A 22,044-nucleotide genomic window follows, 5' to 3' on the forward strand; every position below is an offset into this window, starting at 1 on the left:
CCCATTGGTATTGAGGACAAAGGTTTAGGTCAAAGTGACCTTAAGCAATCAAATGGTTTCCGAATTAAAAAGTAAAAACAACTAACCCCAGTGTCCTTGAAAAAGATAAAAAGTTATGCTAACTCCCAAACAAAACGTTAAATTAAATAGTATTCACTGAAAATACAGCGCGAAATCATGACAGATTTATAATGTCAAAAACAGGGTCAATAATTCATGTTAATAATTAGTTTCATTTTTAGTTTTAAGTTATTTGACGCATGTTTAGTCTGTTTTGATAGTCTCAATAAGTTGTTAGTCACCACGTAAAACCTAAATCAAATCTTAGGAAAGTTTTCTTTCACTTAACTTACAATTGTTCACGCAATAGAGGCAGCTTTTTCATCTGATATATCCGAAACTTGATCAGAATGACTCCCTTGTGTCTCGTTCAAGTACAAAAATGGATATCGGGGAAAATACCTTGGTCAATATTTATGCAAAAAGCTACAGAAACAAACTCTTTAAACTTTAAATACGTTGTTTTCAGAAGTCAGATTTTTATGCTCCCAGAAGGAAATGCATTTAGTGGCCGCTTTGTCCGTCCGCCCGTCTGTCACGCTCTTGGCTGGGGAATAACTTTTGAACTTCTGATGAGATTTTTTAAAAAATGGTATATTGTTAGATGGCAGTGAGAGGAAGTGAACGATAATCATGTCGTGCATTTTTATGAAGCTATTTCCCCTTTACCAGTTTCTCATAAGTGGCGCTTGTCGAGGTTATTTATTTCAAAACACTTCAGGGATTGAAATAACACCTGGTATACAAATAGATGACAATGAGATTAAGTGCAGTGCACACGAACCATAATCTTATCATGCATATCAAATAAGTTATCTCCCCTTAACCATTTTAATACACTTGACGTTTGCCGGGCCAAATCTTAGAAACAAACTAAAGGGATTGAAATAAAACGTGACATGTAGATATATTGAAATACGAGGAAGTGCAGAAGCCAAAAACCATAACCTGTCATGCATGTATTTTTGTAATTTCCCCTAAAACTACCCTTATCTGATAGTTTTTGTAAATTTGAGTTTGTCCGGTTCATATCTTGGAAAGTACTAAAGATATTCTAGCGCTGCATCGTTTTAGTTATCCTCCCTTTACCATTCCTTGATCTTGTCTGAAAGAACAAAAGGGATTGAAATGCAACTTGAAATGTAGATGGATGTAAATAAGAGGAAGTACAGTACAAAAGTAAAATGTATCGCTCCCTTAACCTGATATTTTCCATAATTGGTGCTTGTTCAGGACATTGTTTGGAACGTCCTAAAGGGATCAAATTGATACTTGGTATATAAATTGATTGCATTGACAAGTGTAGAACCTAATAACCTACTCCTCTACTACTTATACACATGGTATTTGAATTTAAATTGCTGCTTTTTTATTTTATGGCTTCAAATATACATTAAAATTGATTCTTAAACCAGCCCATTTATCTTTCTATGTTATGATAGTTTTTCAACTTGTGTATAATGATGCTTCAACCACTATAGTGGGATAAATGCTCAAGTCATGGTGACCTTGAGCTGAAACCTGTTTCCTATATAACTTGAAAGCTAGGGCCAAGGAATCCCGAACTTGATATGCAGATTTGTCATAACCAGGTGATGAAGCCTCACGATTATCAGGTCAGTTGGTCAAAGATCAAGGTTGTGGTGACCTTGAGCTTAAAGTTCGTTCCACATCAATAACTTATGAATGCTTAAGGACCGCATTCTTGGTAGGTATGTTAATGACAATCAAATACACCACATGAATTCTATTTCGATTGATTAACTCTGGCTGTTTGTCAAATTTTACCAAATTCAATTTGTCCACTACCTAACTTGTGAATTACTTATCTAATGTTAACTACCCTCGGTAACTGTTTAAGCGCATAACTTTGTACTGAATAAGTTTGATTGATCAACAAGTCGGATTACATTATTCAGTCTGGAGTTCTGCACCAGTCAATTGTAACCACGCCCCCTCCCTCAGGTCCGGGGGTATACCGAGGATAGCTGGGAAAAGGGCCGTGCTAAGCAAATTCGGTGGTTTTGTTTTTGAACCGAAAACAGTGGGGATTTGGCCTTAACTAGGATGTTCCCGTTGTGTTTGGGGGAATTGAACCGCTATTTGCTGGACCGCTTAGTCAAATTCCCCGCTTTTTCTCGGACCTTGGGGAGCGTGAATTGACTGGTGCATTATGCTAATATGGTTGTTCAATAAGAGATCATTGCGATGATAGATTTTAATAAATGATCATTGAAATATAATCAAAAATGCAATGACTGAACCTTATTTATCATAATAATTCTATGTAAACTAGTAAAGGCGCACAATTGAGGATGAACAAACTTAATAATGATAATAATTTAAAAAACTATAGATAACGAAAATTTATTCTATCAATAGTAATACGTATAAATAACTAGACTATTAAAAATATTTTGTATTAAGAAAAGACAGTTACATAAAACTGATTTTGTATAAACAGACAGATAAAAAACATCTAGATTATAGTAATAAAACATAATGTTGCAAATCTATTCAACCATCGCACTTCTAACGAAACCTTTAAGACAACCTTAAAGGTATGTTTCTGGAATAGACCGATACAGTTTCACCGCATAACTCTTCCATAAAGAACTATTCTAATATATTAAAATGAAAAGGTTCTATGAGAACCTTGGTTGTAGAGAGGGTTGTGATTGGCTTGGTTACTTCTATACCCGTAGTTATAATCCCGTCCCCCCGAGTACATATACTGCGAATGATCGCCGTACGATCTAGTGTTAGCTCTGTGAGTTCTGGAAAACTGTGGCCATGGTTCAGGACTGTAACGTGAATGTTGAGGGTCATTTTGAGAGTGGAAGTAATCCATCTGGGGACCATACTCGTTCAATTGCTGATCCCGCGTGTGTTCAAAGTGATAAGCGTCACCATTTCTACCGTCCTGAATGCCTTCCGGCGAAATATCATCCAAGTTCCGGACATATCGGGCACGGCGTGTCCGAGCATTCGTCACAGATTCGTTCGCTTGATCTTCCGCAGCGGTTAATGTCTACAAAATATCGTGAAGAAATTCAATGACATTGTATAGGAGGTCCAACGTCATTTATTTTTGCAGAAGCTTAAATGAGGGAAATGTTGGATGCGGAACAAAATGGCGGGTTGTTAAAGTATTTTTATTTCAGAATTATGTACTAGAAAGATATGCTATGATTCAAAATATCGAGTTGTTGCTCATGAAAAACTTTACATCGTATCAAGACTTAAGCGTTATCAAGATGACGGCAATTATATCATGACATAAGGCACTGCCTTCAACTGCCGACTCTGGACAGTTCTAAGTAATACACTCGCATTTGTAAAATTTTAAACAAGTTTCAGTTGTTCGTTTATAGTGGTCAAATGTTTAAATATATACATGCAGACATGTGCGAGTTGGTTCATATCTCAACACGGTAGTTCGAAAGTTTTGTAAGGACTTTCTTCATCAAATTAGAAGCATGGCTAAAACGGCTCTGAGTTGTTAAATCAACTCATTATTATGCGATGGGTCGAACGCGTGCGTATTGTCTTAGGCAACATATGTACATTGTCCTGTTAACGCAGTGGTAAGCGCACTTGCTTCTCACCAAAGCGTCCCGGGTTAGATTCCCGGCCTGAGCACTCCGGTTTCCTTTACAAAACATCACCAATCTCCCGTAACATCGTGCCACCGAGGTTATAAATACAGTGCTGTAACTAGAAGCGCTTCTATGCGGCAAAAGCACGCTTTCCATATGGAAATGTAGAAATTATATCCCATTGTTTTTTTATGAGCAGCAGACTTTCACTTTACTTTTATGAACAAGAGAAATAACTGAAAATTACTCTAGTTAAGTATCTTATGTGTTTAGTTTCGCTGCAGCTTCAAAATACGTTTCATGAGCTTGACATCACCCTCAAAGATTTCCCAAGCTAGCGATTCACATAAACTACATACTTAACAGAGATTGTACCTATCTCACTCATTCACTATTTATCCGACTGTACTTACGTCGTTATTGGTCGGAAATCCTTTTTCTATTTTTAATAAAAGTGACATTGAACCTACCCCTTTATATGACCCCAAACTAGTTCTGCACAACGCTTACTGCACAACAAGTCACTATCCACCAATCCTTACTAAAAAGGTTTTTGCTCGGAAAACATTTGTTTTTCTTTTTTAGTAACAGTGACCTTGACCCCAACCTACTCAAAAATCTTTACCATGTATTTGACACAAACCCCCCTCAAAAGCAATCGCAAGCTAGCTCTTCATATACAAGCTACCTACTCACCAAAATTCAATAACTATCCATTAATCCTTACATAAGTTATTGAGTGGAAACCATTTTTTTTATTTTTAGTTACAGTGACCTAGAGTGACCCCCATCCTCCTCAATAGCAATCCCAAGCTAGTTCTTCGCATAAGATACATACACACCAAGTCCCATCATTACCCATTAATCATAAGTATAGTAATTATCACCATCCGTACGTCCGACCACTCTTTTAACAACATCCTCATTCTAATGCACCAGTCAATTCTAACCACGGCCCCCAGGTCTGGGGAATAGCGGGGACTTTGACTTTCGGTCCAGCCATTCCCAGGTAAAATCCCCGCCTTGCTGGGACAAACTGCAGGTAAAATCCCCGCCAAATGCCCCCGCACCCGGGGATATCCTAGGTAAGGCCCATTCCCCGCTATTTTTGGCGCGAAAAGAAAACCACCTCATACACTCGGCGCTGCGGCACATGGAAGGTAAAACACGACCCATTTCCCCCGCTTTCCCCGGTATAACCCCGGACCTGACGGGGGCGTGGTTACAATTCACTGGTGCATAATAACCTGAGTTTTTTTTGTTGAAGCCTGGTTAATTACATTTGTATAATCTAAGAAAGGGAACGTACGTTGTTAAAGCGTCGGCTCTTGGAGAGTGTGATCATATCCTTGTGTATTTCAGACAATTTCCTGAAAAAGAAGTTATGCTATGTTACGGTAAGGCCAATACGTGATTAGTTTTTCAAACGTTTAAAGGTGAGTGACTAACATAAACCACTTTACGTACAATTCTTAAACAGTCATTTTTGCACATTTATTGCAAATATTAAAACAAAGATGTCACTTTAATATCGACCTAACGACTTCTTATATAAAGAATGTACGGCAGGTACATCATCAACCATACCATACCAAGCGTGCCTATGACAACTAAGAAGAATGACAACACGCGACCACCCTCTCGTGAAACATCGTGTCAACGAGAGTGACTTAGCATGTGTTTCCTTTCTTTAATATTGATGTAAAATAAATGAAGTTTGGAACTAACAAAGCTGACCGACCTGAGATAACCGAGTATAAAATAATGTTTATTACATTATCATTATGCATCAATTGTACATGTAAAATAAATGCGAAAGGTAGGGTTAATACCTGAGCAGACATACCATACCAACGATGGCTACCAGGACCAAAAGAGATGTGAGCACGCAAATAGCGATAACAAGTTGTTGTAGACCTGAAACGTAAATTTGTACCCATGTAACTAGATAGGTACTATATCCTTCACAAATCAGATAATCATTCTTAAACCCATAACAGTGTATGAGTAATAATTATACACATATCAGTTAAGCCTTCTTATCCTTATTTGTATATGTATTAACACAGTTTTTGTTTTTTTTCTCAAAGTGGGTTTTATGGTGTTACAATATACATAATACATAATTATATAATTATTTTGAATGACACAAGAAATCATATTTTTGAAATAAAGAAAATCAAAAGTAAATATCACATAAATTGAATGTGTAAATAATGCTACTGTCATTCATCTGCTTTCATACAGTGTGCTAATGTTACAACAGAAATTTTTACCGGAGTTTGTATTTCCATGCAAAGCATCCGCCTTTGGTATCTCTGAGCCAGCCGTTTCGCGGTTGAATGTTTGGCTTGAGTCGAATATATCTGAACGTTCGGTCACAACATGAGAGCTGGTAGTAGGTGATATCAAAGAAGATTCGTGAAAATTATGATGATTACGTGAAGTAACGCTGTGTACCGACTTTGACATACCAGGGACCAACTCTGACATATCAGGCACCATCTCTGACATACCAGGGACCATCTCTGACATACCAGGGACCTTCTCTGACATACCAGTGCCCATCTCTGACATACCAGGGACCATCTCTGACATACCAGGGACCTTCTCTGACATACCAGGGACCATCTCTGACATACCAGGGACCTTCTCTGACATACCAGGGACCATCTCTGACATACCAGGGACCTTCTCTGACATACCAGGGACCTTCTCTGACAGACCAGTGACATTCTCTGACATATAAGGCACCATCTCTGACAAATCAGGCACCATCTCTGACAAATGGGGCAATTTATCTGTCATAATATGCACCGTCTTTGACATATCATGCACCATCTCTGACAAAAACTTTATTTCAGTTTCAATTGAATCGATTGACTGACTAGAGTAGGAAGTCCGAGGCTCATTGCTTTTGATGTTTGCCTCCGTAGATGTAACTCTTACAACTGTTGTTTGATATTCACTCGTTTCAATTGTCATTGTTGTGTAAATGTCACTTTGTATGTTGAAGTTAAAACTTGCTTTCAGCTCACCAATACTTGAATGCATCCCTATTGGCAAAGCTGGTGCGTACACTGGGTCTGAAATGAAAAGTATACTTATATATAAGTACCAATTCATGAACAGTTTATGAAAGTTTGTAAGGCACATCGTGTATTCTGATTTAAAATTCGGACGTCTTTAATTTTGGATAAAATTCCACTGACATTCAAATATGTTGTAAATAACCTGGTTGGTAAATCAAAGTATAGTATAGTTCTAATAGTATGAATAAGCACATGCCGTTCATCAGAAGGAGTGAGAGGCCCATCCAGAACGTTCCTCTAAGATTTAATTCTGTGCACGTATTCACGCGGGTAATATCTCCAATCGGTATGCTCACTAACGAGTGGCAAGTGCGTTCAACCCACGATGCTAACAATATGTCTGCAAAACATTCCCCAGATGTGTCTGAAATTCGAACAAAATCAAAATTTAATGAGACGAATACGAAAACTTAAATGTTTACTTTAAATTTGAAGAACTAATGCTCCGATGTCGAAAACGCGAACGTGTAGCAATGCACGGCGTGGTGAATGTTTCTTATATTGGTCAACGTCAATGGTTTATAAGTAAAAATGTATCTTAGAGCCATTTCTTATACTCACGTTCATAACATAAGGTCTGGTGCTGTTCACTACATTTATCCAGATGGTAGGAAGGTGGCTTCCTGGGTTCCAGTGTCACAGAAACACAGCCTTTGTTTGCGAGAGAACCTGCCCTTAGTCCACTTGGTAGATGATCATCATCTACTGAAGAATAATGTTAATAAAAATCAGAGACAAACATTGTTGTGCAGACCTGATTTCAGATTTCATCACATCAAAAATGTTTTTTTCTCATGTCAAGCCCAAGATAGAACCGTTATGAGATATTTCTTGTTTTAGGAAAGTAGAATAAAGCAATTTGTTCGCACTTAATCGTTTGAAATTTCCACTTAATGCATCAAGCAAAAGTTATATCCAAAATCTGAATTCTGACTAAAACGTACATATACCAACATGGTGCAGAGACCAATAACGACGAACACCGGATGCAGAATTATTGTACACACAGCCACAATGGGCGAGGACATCCCCAGTACAGACTACTGGGTTCATCTGTAGGACAGCCTTCGATGACACATTGCACCGACATGAGTCATTCTGAGAATTAATAAACAAAGGATTAACATCTAGACTGGTTAACATTTAAGCTCATAAACGATGATGATGATGATGATGATGATGATGATGATGATGATGATGATGATGATGATGATGATGATGATGGTGGTGGTGGTGGTGGTGGTGGTGGTGATGATGATGATGATGATGATGATGATGATGATGATGATCATATTGATCATGATGTTGATGGTGGTGGTGTTATGACTGTTATGATTAAGTGAACATAGAATACAACTCCAGGCGAGTCTATTCCCAATTATGGTGTATGGTGATCTTTTCTGTCAAATTAGTACAAGCAGAATCATAAATTTAGCCCCAATGTTCTGTATATGGTATTTTTGAAACATTTGATTAACTTAAAATGTTTGTAATTATCGTGCATCGTTTGGGAAGGGGATTTGTTGAATATATAATCACAGTAATAAAGTCCCAAAATACAAACAAGAATGACCCCGGGTTGATATAAATAATGTTTACATACACGTTTCACATGCAAGTGTAAATACATTTATTGCGTTTGATAGCATAGACATAAAATAATAAAGACATCAATTGAATTCAATAGATGTTGAGAAAGTCTTACGTTCACCGTTACTGGGTCACCAAGCATAACAAACATATTAAATTATTCACGTGCTATACATTCAATGAGTTGGTATAGACCGATGAACGGTAACTGGCTAATGTTTATAATGTATACCTGCAGGGCCACAGAGGCCACAGCGGATCCACATGCTCGAAAACAAGCTGTAGGGCAGTTGTTGGTCAGGTTGAACTCCTGTGTCCAGTTCGTCACTCGAACGCAACCTAGACAAGTACGTGGATCATGGTTATTGGTGGTGGTCATGTTATCGTTGTATATGTTTAATTGAATGTATTATATCTATCATGTAATGAGGAGCACTTTGTGTACAAGTTACTTGATAAATAAGCTAAATCTTGAATCTTGGTGACGGACAATTTGGTGCCATAATCGGTGAACATAATAAACGGGTGTCGGTGGCGTACATTTTGACGCCAAAAGAGGTGTATGTACTATACGGTATAAATGGCGGACAGTTGGGTGTCAAAGAGAGGTGTACGTACTATACGGTATAAATGGCGGACAGTTGGGTGTTAAGAGAGGTGTACGTACTATACGGTATAAATGGCGGACAGTTGGGTGTCAAAGAGAGGTGTACGTACTATACGGTATAAATGGCGGACAGTTGGGTGTTAAGAGAGGTGTACGTACTATACGGTATAAATGGCGGACAGTTGGGTGTTAAGAGAGGTGTACGTACTATACGGTATAAATGGCGGACAGTTGGGTGTCAAAGAGAGGTGTACGTACTATACGGTATAAATGGCGGACAGTTGGGTGCCATGAACTGTTTACGTGATACACGGATATAGGTGGCGGACAGTTGGGTGTGAAAGAGAGGTGTAATTCATAAACCTATGAAGGTTGCGGACAGTTATGTGCCATGAACTGTTTACGTGATACACGGATATAGGTGGCGGACAGTTGGGTGCCATGAACTGTTTACGTGATACACGGATATAGGTGGCGGACAGTTGGGTGCCATGAACTGTTTACGTGATACACGGATATGGGTGGCGGACAGTTGGGTGCTAAGAGAGGTGTACGTAATACACGGGTATAGATGGCGGACATTTTTGTTTCATGACTGCCTCTAAGGCCCAAAGCATACAGTTGACATATGACGTGAAGTGTGACATGCACATATGTCCAAAGCACCATTTAAAATCAATTCTAAGATAAAGCCAAACAAATAAGTCGATCTTTACAAATTTAGCACACAACCACATGGCATATATAATTCTTGAAATACTATTTCTAATTTTGCTACTTAATCTGGAAACTGAAAACAAATCAAAACGATGCACCTACCTTCAGTCCTAATCCATTCGCTGTGTTGCTCTGAAGTAATGATCGAGACATATTTAATCAATACAGGTCCGTGTGTAATCTGTCTTGCTTGCTTTATTGTAATGGGTTATTGTACTAAATGTTCAGCTTTCACTTCATACTAAGCAATTCGACTGTTTTAAGTTTTTAAATGATAATTTATTTATTTTCAGTGTAAGATCTAGATAGATTTCACCGGTTTGTTCCCCCTTTCCCAACCGCTAATTTTCTCACTTTCAAATAATCACTAATTATCTCTTCGCACCTCAAACGTACCTGTATTTTCCTTACTGTTCAACAAAAAATGAACAACACACAAAAACTTGTACTTGGAGTATACTTGCAGTATATTATTGCACTATTTTTTGTTACGGATATCTTGTTTCACTCTGTTTCAAATACATACTTATTGTAGAATATAACCATAAGTTTGTCATTTGTTTGCAATGCACATCTATTAAAACAGAAATAATTTCTTTGTGTATAGATAAAATACAAACTGTAAAACAACCCCATTCAAAACTGATTGCAATTTATTCTGGAAACAATACTGATGAGTCCTTTTAAGACATCCCTGGTAATCAACAGTTGGTAACTAAGAAAAAAGAACTTAATAACTGTAAATCATAGCATAAAAAGAGGGTCAATTTTTTCAGCATTCATAATCCACCTAAAAGTGCAAACAAACTGGTAAATAAATGGTTTATAGAGAATAGCAGAGGAGGCCAGACTCTAGTTCTAAATGATTACGTGTACAGCCTGAAAACCAGAAAACGGGGTTTCGCTACTTAAACTGTGTCAACAAAATCTGCGATGCGAAATTACTGTTAAAATGTGTTGTTGAAGAATATAGTTATATCTATAGTGTGCGGTGTAATTATATTTTTACAATTTACTATCAATTCTTTGATATGTTCTGATTAATAGTCCTGTACACTTATGTTTTTTATATATAAATATTCATCATTTCACTCAAGTGCTTTGTTATTTTACTGTTTTCTTTATAGTATAGTACATTCTTGCATTTTTAATTATATGAACTTTTATGAATTGCAAAAAAATCCAGCTCTATATTTGTGTTATTTTATGAAATTTAAGAACAACTTTCTCAAAACGAGCAAGGCGACTTTTTCAGCACAGTATAGCAATTTTCGCCAATCATCAACGACCGACTCTATTGTTATAACACACAATACATCTCCCCAACCCCTACCTCAATTTCTAAACGAAAAAAATAGTGGTTTGGAAAGTGGGAACACACCATTTCACCGATTGACCACCGAAAGCTAAATTGCATGTCTTGCGTAGACACAATAGGGGATATCTTCTTATAACGTTCACGAGGTGAAATATATTGCAATTCTGAGTTAAAATGAAAAAAAAAAAATACATAACTCCAACGGATATAAAATAAAATTAATAGTAGTTTTAAAAGGTGCAAAATCGTGTGTAAACGTTACGTCATTTCTTAAATGACGTATTTTCATCCGTGTTTCAGCCCAGTGCACGCTGACGTTTGACTTGGAAGCTAATATTTATAAATAGTGGACTATTTCAATTCGTCATTTCACTACTTTCAGAATTGAAATATCATTTATTTAAATATACGGATAAAACTCTATCAATAACAGTAAAGCGCATGCTATTATAGGGGTATTAGTACAGCTCTTTGATCCGGAAGAATGTATTTGACTCGAGTGGGGTTTTTCAGGTTCAGATTTCACGAGGGAATAGGCTGGTGAAATCAATATCTACAAAATAAATAAGATTACAATACGACATTCTGGATCAAAATACAGTAATAATAAATTCTTATATTTTATTAATTACTGGTTTAAATCACTTAAAATACACATATTTACTGAATAAATTTCATTTTACTGATGCACTAATTGGTTTTATGACGTCATTTTAACACCGCACTGGAGTGGAAAAGTACTACCGTAATTTGCGATAGGTATTTCAAGTGGATTTGTCATATACAGGTATATAGTATATGGCGATATTCACTGCATACATAAATATATACATACTAGATCATAATTTTATCTCTCTATTTATTATAAAATTTAACAAATGCATGTAGATTAAAGAAAGAAATGGTTTAACATCTACTTAAGTCTATTGATATTTGTAGTTGATTAAGATTAATCTTGCTGACAGAACAAATACTCTTATCAGCATGGGACGACATTACAAACCGACCTGCTTGCCCATCTATTACACCGAGGGCTGACAAGTGCATTATCAGCGACCAGGCCAATATCAATCCTTTTTCGCCCATCAAAAGTCTTTCCTATTCTTCCTAAACGAATGTATCGTACAACATCAACCTTTTAAACACAGTTGTGATTTCTAAGACGGAAACCTCACGCCTTATTCATAACTTCAGTTCTGATATTCATAATTCTTTTGTTTGTTGTCGTTTGTCACCCTCGTTATCAGAAAAATATATATCTCAGAAAAAAATAACATCCAAGAATAAAGCATATCCACAAGTCCTAATATCTGGCTGTCGAGCTTCTAACCTATGTTCCTTTAAACACTACTATGTTACAGTACATGTTTTCATCCAAGCTCCTGGGACTGTTCCTGTACTTTCCTTTGTATTAATTATATTAGAATCTCGTATAAGCCCACCATAAGTATTTCACTCGAAACGTAGATATGGTATGCCTTATTACAAGGCAGGAAGTTTCTTGTATTACTATACATTGTACCTATTACTCGTTTTTTATACACAATATAATTACTCCATTCGTTAATCATACGTTCCATAAATGTTTATAAATTAAAATCCATTCAAAATAGTTTATGCTGACACGTATTATAAATTAAATAAAGCATTAAATTATCCCTTGACTTTCCTTTTTAACACATCAGACGAAAGCGAAGTTTTTTCCACAATTAAACCCTTTCAACAAAACATTTCAAGTATTTGTATCGTGCCAAATGATAAATTATCACGGCTCACTCCTTAGGAATTGCCTAGTGTCATCTAGGAAGTCTAAATAAAGTATTTATAGATAACAACACGTTCGATAATATACAACTTAAGATAATGAATAATGTTTGACCACGTACATATTATTATTATTATTATTATTATATGAGTGTATACCTACTCATTGTCTGCAGCAGAGTGGATACGTCCAGGAAAGATAAGTGGGTCGACAAGTATTTTTTTCAGACATTGTTTTAAGTGGAATTTCGCAAACAACGTAAATTATAGGGAATTATTTTAAGGCATTTCTCGTGCTTTCTCACTTTCCTCTCCCAATGGAGACACTAGTTTGATCCTCTGACACTTCCTATTTTTATCGGTAATCATACATGTCGTTCTAAAGTAAACTTGAACAAAATGCACTACCTGGAAGACGTGGTGATAACATTTCATTAGTGTGAAAAACTTATCATATTAAAAATCGCGAGTTTGTATCAGTAGGGTGCCCTAACCCTAGATTACGTTGTACCTTAGAGAATACTTGCAACTGTTTGCAGGTGATGCGTGTATCTGTTGGTTGATTACTTGTGGTGTATAAGATAATGTATAAACTGATTTGATATCTCGTATACTTGCCAAACAGCTGTTCGCTCAAACGAAGCTTTTATCATTGAATTGTATTGTACTTGTTAATGTTGGGACACGTTTGTGGTAAGTACTCTGATACCAGTTAACCCCCAGTTAAATCCTTTATTCAGTAATGATGCTGGTTTGAAGAACGTGTTGGATGTACTATGGGTTTGGCCCTTAGTATACATGTACTTTTCATTGTATTAATAACCGATCCTATTCCAAGGTGATAGAAGCGATATTTATGTAAAATTTGATTGTATCGAAAATACATACACAATTTTACTGTGTGTATAAAAACAGATTTTTGTGATTTGAAATATCTAATATGCCAGTTTTCAGTGGTTGTAAGCTCAGTTAAAAGAGCGCCTGACGTTCAAGCAGTGTTTGTCGAGTTCGATATTGTATGAGCCTGTGTCCTCTATCGAAGATTATAAATGATCAAAAAAAGCAATTTATTCAGCCACATTTGACCTAACATGTCTCGGAATTATGGTGTTAATGTTAAATTGATCAAGTTTAAAATCCAATAATGTAACCACTAAATAATGTTGTGTTATCTGTATCAGATATTAATACGGAGTGACTATCATTTGAGTTATGCGTATAATGTGTGTCTAAACTGTGCCTCGATGTTATATCGAGGACACAAGATGGAGTACGTTTTATATATATATATATATATATATATATATATATATATATATATATATATATATATATATATATATATTCTTGCTTAGATTTTACAGCCTATTAAGTAGAACCTAGCAGAATACGTGTATAAGAACTTTTTTTTGTATTATCTATACTTCACATGCTGTTAAATACACCTATGTAACAGACGTTTTAGGGACTCTTAGGTTTCTGTTCTTACTTCTCCATCAACATATCTTAATGAATGAAAATGAAGCCAGGAGGGGCAACAGCGATGTCTGGAAACTGTTTTTAATAAAACAAATGTGTTGTCGTTTGGCATGTTGATTTTCAATTGGATGTAATGTATTTTAACTGACAACCGATCTACGTTTGTATAATATTTTAAATACAATGCAACATAGGAGCAATGTTAATTGCAACACAATTTCTTTATTTTTGCTTGTACACCACCAGGTAGGATGAAAACATGTACGAAATCATTGCTGAGCTACTAGATAATACTCATCTTTAACTAGTTTATCAAAACAGATTGTATGCAATGAAATACATAGTTTAAGGTGATGAATGGTAACATGATGCTCAGAAACCGCTCGTCGTTGTAAAGATTACAAACAACTAGTTAATCATGCTTCTCTGATTCTGATTACTTAAAGACGAGATACAGCTTAAAGATGCACACTTAGTCTTAAATAAGATTTACCACAATTAATACAATAGTTTTAATAAACCAAAAAGAATGAATAAATGTCGAAAACAATGGTTCTTATGAAGGATACCGAGTTTAATTTGGATGAAAAAAGTGCAGAGTGCATGGTTTTTCTACCTTATGAGACTATAGTGTATCCCAGTAAATCTTTTAGCATTCACTAATAATTTAATAAGTGTGCGTTTTCAGCTATCAAATACACGGTTACAATCTTGTTATCAGTAATTAGTATATTCCAAAAATGCATTATTTAGTTAGTAGTTAAAGGTTTAACACTCCAAATTTTGTTTATCATACATGTGTATGTATTGATTTTGAATGAGAGTGTCACTTTAAGGATTGTAGTTGTAATACATTAACAGTATTTTTACGAGAATCATCAGTAACAAGCACAGTAAGCGAAAGTTTAAATATCAAACATGTTTAATGACACGTACAGGGTCAACGCCAAAGACATAGAACACAAAAACAAACAATCACAAATCAGAAACATGGAACAACAGCACAAAACGCGACAAAAAACTCAGATCATATATACTATATAAAAACTTAAGGGGTGTTTATCAAGAATTGTGAGAGAGCGCCTTGGAACAGTCAGTAAAATGAAAATTTACTTGGGGTTCAATCTAGTCTGTGTGCAAAACCTCGTTCTTAACCCAACGATCCCGAATAAAGTAAAAAAAAAAATGGTAATTCATATCAAAGTATGCATTAACTTGAGGAAACTTAAAAATAAAACAAATCATTGATATATACAAATAGGTAAAAAGAACCATTTTGATAGATAAAAGTCTTGTTTTTCCCGAAATAAAACCGAGTTCATCCAGCTAGACCTGATCGGAATCGTATTATCCAGCCCGTGTAAAATTATTACAAATAACATCAGTATATTCGATAGAGCGTTTTTCAAAAGCACATTAAGTGATTAAAGCACACGAACATGCTTCCATTCTGTGAAACTTTTGAGGTTTGCACGCCATTGACCATTGATGGACAAAACAAACAACTCTTTATCTAGTGGTTGTCAGATTCAGAGATAAAGATTGTTGTTATGTACATCATTGCAGAGATTGGATAATGAATTTTGGTTTGCTTTATAGATAACTTGAGTAATTTCGCTTCTTCAAAATCACCACAGACGGTGCCCTTATCATAACTATTATTATGCGCCGTCTTTTTCTCTGGCTGCATGACCTTTTTGGTAAAATAATAAAGATCTTTTTTGACAATATTGATTGAGCTGTTAAATTCAATAATATATTCTATCTATCAAATAACTTTAAATTGGCTTCCTAAAGTAATTCCAAAAACTCAGAAACTTAAAACACATGAGCGAATCACAATACTACTATCCCGAAGCCTTAAAATGTCAAATACTCTCTCGTGCTACTCGCAATTAAAACCTACGAACTTAAACAAGATCTCATGACCAAAACCTCTCTATATATAACTATATAGTTAAAAGTCCTGCTCCCTTGTCTTTATAGTGGCAGGCACGTGTCTCACCTTAACGCCTGCTTTGTCATTTGATAAAATCCTACAGCACCAAAGAAAAGTTTTAGACCAGAAGCATATCCGTTTATAAGATAGATTGTTACAATGACTGGTCCCTAATGCCTCTATAAAGGTAGGAACTACCCATACTCGAACGCTTGCTTTGTCCCTCAGGACTCCTCAAAGACCCAAACCATATATACTTTTTTCCATTTTAAACTCTTGTAACGAGGTGAACAGTAATAGTGTAATGTAACCGTTTCTTGTCAGTAGTTAGTAAGTAGGCTTACGGTCAGAGTTATGCCCTTGAAGATTATAGTTTATTTCCTTTATAAAAGGCCGCTCGGCTTAAATAATTTAGTCGTTGATAAATCCAGAGGAATCCAGGTCGTAATGGCTAGGACAGAAGTTAGATGTTAGATAAAAGCAGCAACCCGAATGGGTGTGACAGAGTGGCTGAAAGCAGTGCTGGTGAGACGTGTCTAGAATACCAAATATTCTGACGGTGTTTTTCTCGTTTTATATAAACACAGACCTGTATGATTATTGAATAAGCGAACTTCACGTTACCACACTCTGAAAAGCTTATATTACATAATAGAAAACCCAACTCCAAATGTTTGGACTGTGGCAAAAGACCCCCTTTTTTATGTTTGGTGTTCAGGGACTAACTTGTTATGCCAATACACTCAGGAGATACCAGAACCCACTTTTTTGTACTAAGAATAATTACGTTTTCACTCACCTGCCCATTTCAGACTTCCGCTTACAAACCAATGAGACCAGCCTGCGGTTATGAAACTAGTATGATATATTTGTAAAAACATATTCACAATCGAATTATTCACCAAGCAGCAACCCGAATGGGTGTGACAGAGTGGCTGAAAGCAGTGCTGGTGAGACGTGTCTAGAAATCCAAATATTTTGACAGTGTTTTTCTCGTTTTATATAAACACAGACCTGTATGATTATTTAATGAACCAACTACACGTTACCACACTCTGAAAAGCTTATATTACATAATAGAAAACCCAACTCCAAATGTTTGGACTGTGGCAAAAGACCCCCTTTTTTATGTTTGGTGTTCAGGGACTAACTTGTTATGCCAACACACTCAGGAGATACTAGAACCCACTTTGTGTACTAGGTATTATTAAGTTTTCACTCACCTGCCCATTTCAGACTTCCGCTTACAAACCGATGAGACCAGCCAGCGGTTATGAGACTAGTATGATATATTTGTAAAAACATATTCACAATCGAATCATTCGGATCAAATCTGGATCGAAAGACATGTCAAGTACTTTACCAATGGCTCGCTTTCGAGCGTATAAATAATCGTCATGAGCGGTATCCCGCCTAAACCGTTAACCAGTAGGTCTCCTGATCTTTACACCCGATTGAACCGCGCACTCATATTTGTGCGCTATATTCTGCGCTTTAATACGTAACGTGCAAAACTAGTAAGTCTGAAAACTGTGTTTATAGCAAACACATTTGCCGGAGCAAGACATACGATAGAATAAACAAACGTTAGTTTAGTCGACAATCAATTCAAATCGTGAAACATTCATAATTTAATTTGCTTTGTTATGAAAATTTCACATGGTCTTAGGCCGAATCTGTCTTCCATCGACCGTGTCTCTTTAAAAACCCGTCTGTATCTGCTTAGTAAGCATTTTCTGCTACAGTAGCTTCACTGGCTCTTAAAACTGGCTCCCTTAGTTTAATGTTGGAGCCACTAATTACTTTCAAACTATACATTCTCTAGCGCTGGTACAACTGATATTGTTGTTCTTTTTTATTTGTTTTTGCCTGAGCTGCAGGATGGCCTCAAAAAACATATCTAATCATACTTCTAACCCGGCGCATTTCATCAAATGCTCAAACATAAAAACAGGACAAACCAATGTCAACCCCTTTGCAATTAAAACCTCTTTTCCCCAACGATAAATGTATGTTTTGTTATTCTTTATGCTTATAAGTAAGTGTTAACTTTCAGGTTTAATGTCATTACAAGTCAAAGTTGGCCACCCTAGCAGCTAAAAGGTGGCTTACCATTCTACCGACCACATACTCCGATTTGTCAGTTAATGCCCCTTCTTTCGTTTAAGCGCTTTTCTCAAGCCAATAACAGCAATACAAATATATCATGATACAACATGCAAATGTTCCGTATTAGTTTATGATTTAGATAAACTGGATTCAGTCTGTAAAAACGTAATTATGAGGGTTTTTAGACTGTCGGCTGCAAGCCGACAGTCTTTAGAGAGCGGTATTTCAGAAACGCGACTAGTCGCCTGACACGACATATTGAACATGAATATATTAATACACACCACCTGCGTAGCAACAGAACTACTTACGTGAATGTGGGGCGTCAAGTACCTGCTTATGTGTATTTAACGCGTTATTGCCTTTTTTATGACAAACATTGCGTGTTACTCTTAGTATAGTTGTACCGTTGCAATTTGGTGAGTTTTATTGAACAAAATAATGAAAAATAAAATGAAAGTATAGCATTTACATACGAAGACATTTTACCCTACATCCAATAGTAAGCTACACCACATGTTTGCACCCCGTGTGACGTCACACATATCCCGGCATTCAAGACTGACCCGGCAAACCCCGGCAAAGAACTTATTTTATAAATGAAAGCTATTAAGAAATATATCATACGCGGTTAAAGAGTTCATGTCATGTAATATTTTGTGAAATAGCTTTTATGTTTCAAATGATTTTTTTCAGCAGCAATCGAACTATTGTATTTGTTTGAGTAAATTATTTGGATTATACCTATCATAGTGTGTCAACGTTATGCCTATTGTTATTTTGGACTATAGGGTGTAGCTTTTAAAGTCATACACAAGGCTACCAGACAAATCGGCCCCTTACCAAATCGGCCCCTTGTTGAAACGGTTACCTTTTCGGCCCCTTACCAAATCGGCCCCATCCAGTAGACGTTTCGGCCCCTGATTACGTAGACGTTTCAGCCCTTATTTTAATCTTGTTTTCTATTTTTAAATATAAGAGAAAAAAACATAAAATTTCATTTTTATTTTTATAGAAGTTGTAATGAGATATGTTTATTGACATAAAGCCATATATCTGATATGTATAAAAGGTATTAATAAAAAATAGATTTAAAAGAAAATAACGTTTTACTTGAACACATATATACATATGAACATATTTTTTTATACATTTATTCATGATAATATTTTATAAGAATACATCGATTCCAGTGAAAAAAGTATCTTTATACTTGAAACAAATCTTGAAATAATCTTCAAACTAATATACTAAGTATGTTGCTAATATTTACAAGAGGCATAATGATATTTGTTTTACATAAAGTCCACTAAAAAAACTGTATCAAGCACCTATCGCCCGCCGTAGATTGCACCAACATTTTTCCAAATTTCCTCTCACGTGACATTATGCGAGTCATATGAGTCCCACTCAGTCATTATCCTGGCGTCAATGTTTACATAACGCTGTCGACGCTGACGGCCAAGGGCTACCTCCGACACGAGATGATGCGTACGCTTGACCTTCTTTGACCCCCTCAACAGTAGGCTCGTCGCTGAGCTGAATGTAGCGCAGAACGGACTGACACCATTTAGCTGACTCCCCGTTTTGATATACCAAAAAATGCTTTGAAGTTATCAACTCTGATCAACTAAGATACCTTTTTAGATGGATAATAATTCATGAAAAAAATCTGATAGTTATAATATGTTATATTTTTTCGAGACAGACGGTCTTATGGCGAATTGTCACATTCCACACGTGTGTCAGGCGTTGAAAACTGTGACACTTAACAGGTGTATTCGTCTACACTCAGGTCACAAAAATGACAAAAAGTCCACAGCAACGAAACGTAATTATGAATAAGCGTGCATTTTTATATTTAAAATAAGTAGGGTACATAATTCTTTTAACTAAACTAGATGATTTTAAAAAGCGTAGTTTTTACAACTATTAAGTATTTTGTTTTTATATTCTGGGAACAGTGTCAAACTTTAATATGCATTGAAACGTAAAGGTATATGGAAAATCAGTTTACCACATTTATCAGTTGAATTTGAATGATCAAAATATGGCAAGACATATAAACGATTGAATTTTGGCCACGTAGCTTTAAATTTAATCCTGCATTATCTTAGATTTATTGATACTTTTATGACATGAAATTTCATTTTGACATCAACAGAACAGAACAGAAAATTTATTTTGTTTTAAGCATATAAACAGCTCATCGTCACATTACACAACATACACAATACGCATACACATACAAATAAATAATACATAGATGAATAAATGCATGAATCATTATTCAATTTCTATATATATAGTGATAGAGAAAAAAACAACAACAAAAAACAACAACAACAGCTTTCATCGCGCCTATAGATACCTGTGAGAGTGTTCACTCCCTACTCTCCATAGGGGAACGTTTAGGCAAATGTTAGGCAAGGGTACTTTAAAAGAATACAGTGGTTTGATCACTAAATAGTTATCAGCGCAAAGATAACAGTACAAATACAACTAATCTTAAGACATCTACAAAACACATGGGATAACATCCAGTACAAGGATATAAATTTTTCTAGAAAAAGCATATATGTACTCAAACATAATCATTTCTTTCTTTGAAAGCTTTTAAACAATAAATAGCTAATTTAACCAGAAGAGGTTTATCATCTGTTTGCAGTTAAGTAATATTTTTTCCATACTAGGATGTCTTGAATAGTAATTTGGCAAATGCCTTCTACGAATATCAGCATATAGTGGACATCTTAAAACGAAATGGTATTTGTCTTCTATATCGTTAAGGTTGCAATAGGTACATTTTCTATCATGTCTTGCAATACCATTATGTCGGCCAACTTCAATATTTAACTTATGGGAAGATAGCCGTAATTGTGCAAGCACTTGTCTGTATTTGATATTGTCTAATAAAGAAATATAATTAGAAACTTGGTAATTACATTTAAATTCTTTATATATATATATATTTAATGAACTACAGCTATCCATACCCACTCTCCATTCTGAGATATAAATATCGTCAACTAAGCTGGACTTCAGTAATTTACAGAAAAAAACATGAAAGAAACCCGCTAATATATATCTTTAAATGTTGATAACACCATGTCAGACACGCGTGTGTTTCAAGTATAATGTCCACAAATGCCCACGTGTCAATGTTAGTTATAAACATTTTGACACATATTCTGCCAGTCCGGTGTCAATGACAACAGCTTTGATATATTTGGTAACATTTGCATTTTATTCTAAATAACATTAATTATGGGATAACTCGCTGTTACATACATAGCCATATCTTGAAATATTTATTATACATTTTAGGGTTGTCTACAAAACATTAATATTGCTAACACTTACCTGTAACGCAGACTCGGTGCTGCAATCTGTCACATTCATCGCAGGTGATGGCCTGTTGCAGCGGCCTCACTACCTTATCACACACAATACAAAAATCCGAATCAGACATTACAAATATTATCAAAAGTCCAAAACACAAAACATTAAGAAATAAAAGACACTTATTCAATCACACTCACACGTCTTTGAACGTCTTTTTGACACCTACAACACCAACAGTTTGCCTGGCAAAGAATGCATTGATCAAAGACAATTTTTCTTTGAAGTTTTTATTATATTTGATTTATATTAAACAGTTTTAACAAAGTTTATTCTTATATTTTTTTTTTAATTTTATATTCAAGATAAGGGTTTAGATTTTAATGCTTTTTTGCAATCTTATCAATATATTTCATGAATGTCTATTT

At 35.6% G+C, this 22,044-nt stretch overlaps 1 protein-coding gene across 1 annotated transcript; it reads right to left on the reverse strand.

The window, feature by feature from the left end:
- Positions 1-1,037: 1,037 nt before the first annotated feature.
- LOC128220038 (uncharacterized) lies at positions 1,038-21,746 on the reverse strand. Its single transcript, XM_052928283.1, has 11 exons — positions 21,638-21,746; positions 9,768-9,797; positions 8,574-8,680; positions 7,696-7,849; positions 7,313-7,456; positions 6,948-7,115; positions 5,936-6,745; positions 5,492-5,576; positions 4,969-5,029; positions 2,716-3,091; positions 1,038-1,165 (listed from the first exon to the last, which is right to left on the reverse strand). The coding sequence occupies exons 1-11, from the start codon at positions 21,744-21,746 to the stop codon at positions 1,146-1,148; spliced, it is 2,064 nt and encodes a 687-aa protein (XP_052784243.1). The 3' UTR covers positions 1,038-1,145.
- Positions 21,747-22,044: the final 298 nt, after the last annotated feature.

Source organism: Mya arenaria, chromosome 15 (assembly GCF_026914265.1).
Source record: "Mya arenaria isolate MELC-2E11 chromosome 15, ASM2691426v1".
NCBI classification, from domain to species: Eukaryota; Metazoa; Mollusca; class Bivalvia; order Myida; family Myidae; genus Mya; species Mya arenaria.

What these genes read in the sequence shown, in the direction of transcription:
- LOC128220038 (XM_052928283.1), bottom strand. Translation starts at nt 21,746, where the DNA reads ATGTCTGATTCGGATTTTTGTATTGTGTGTGATAAGGTAGTGAGGCCG. An exon ending in CGAATGGATTAGGACTGAAG is followed by an intron (nt 8,681 to 9,767) that starts GTAGGTGCATCG and finishes GTACTTGTCTAG; the next exon opens with GTTGCGTTCGAGTGACGAAC. An exon ending in CCAGACCTTATGTTATGAAC is followed by an intron (nt 7,116 to 7,312) that starts GTGAGTATAAGA and finishes TTCGAATTTCAG; the next exon opens with ACACATCTGGGGAATGTTTT.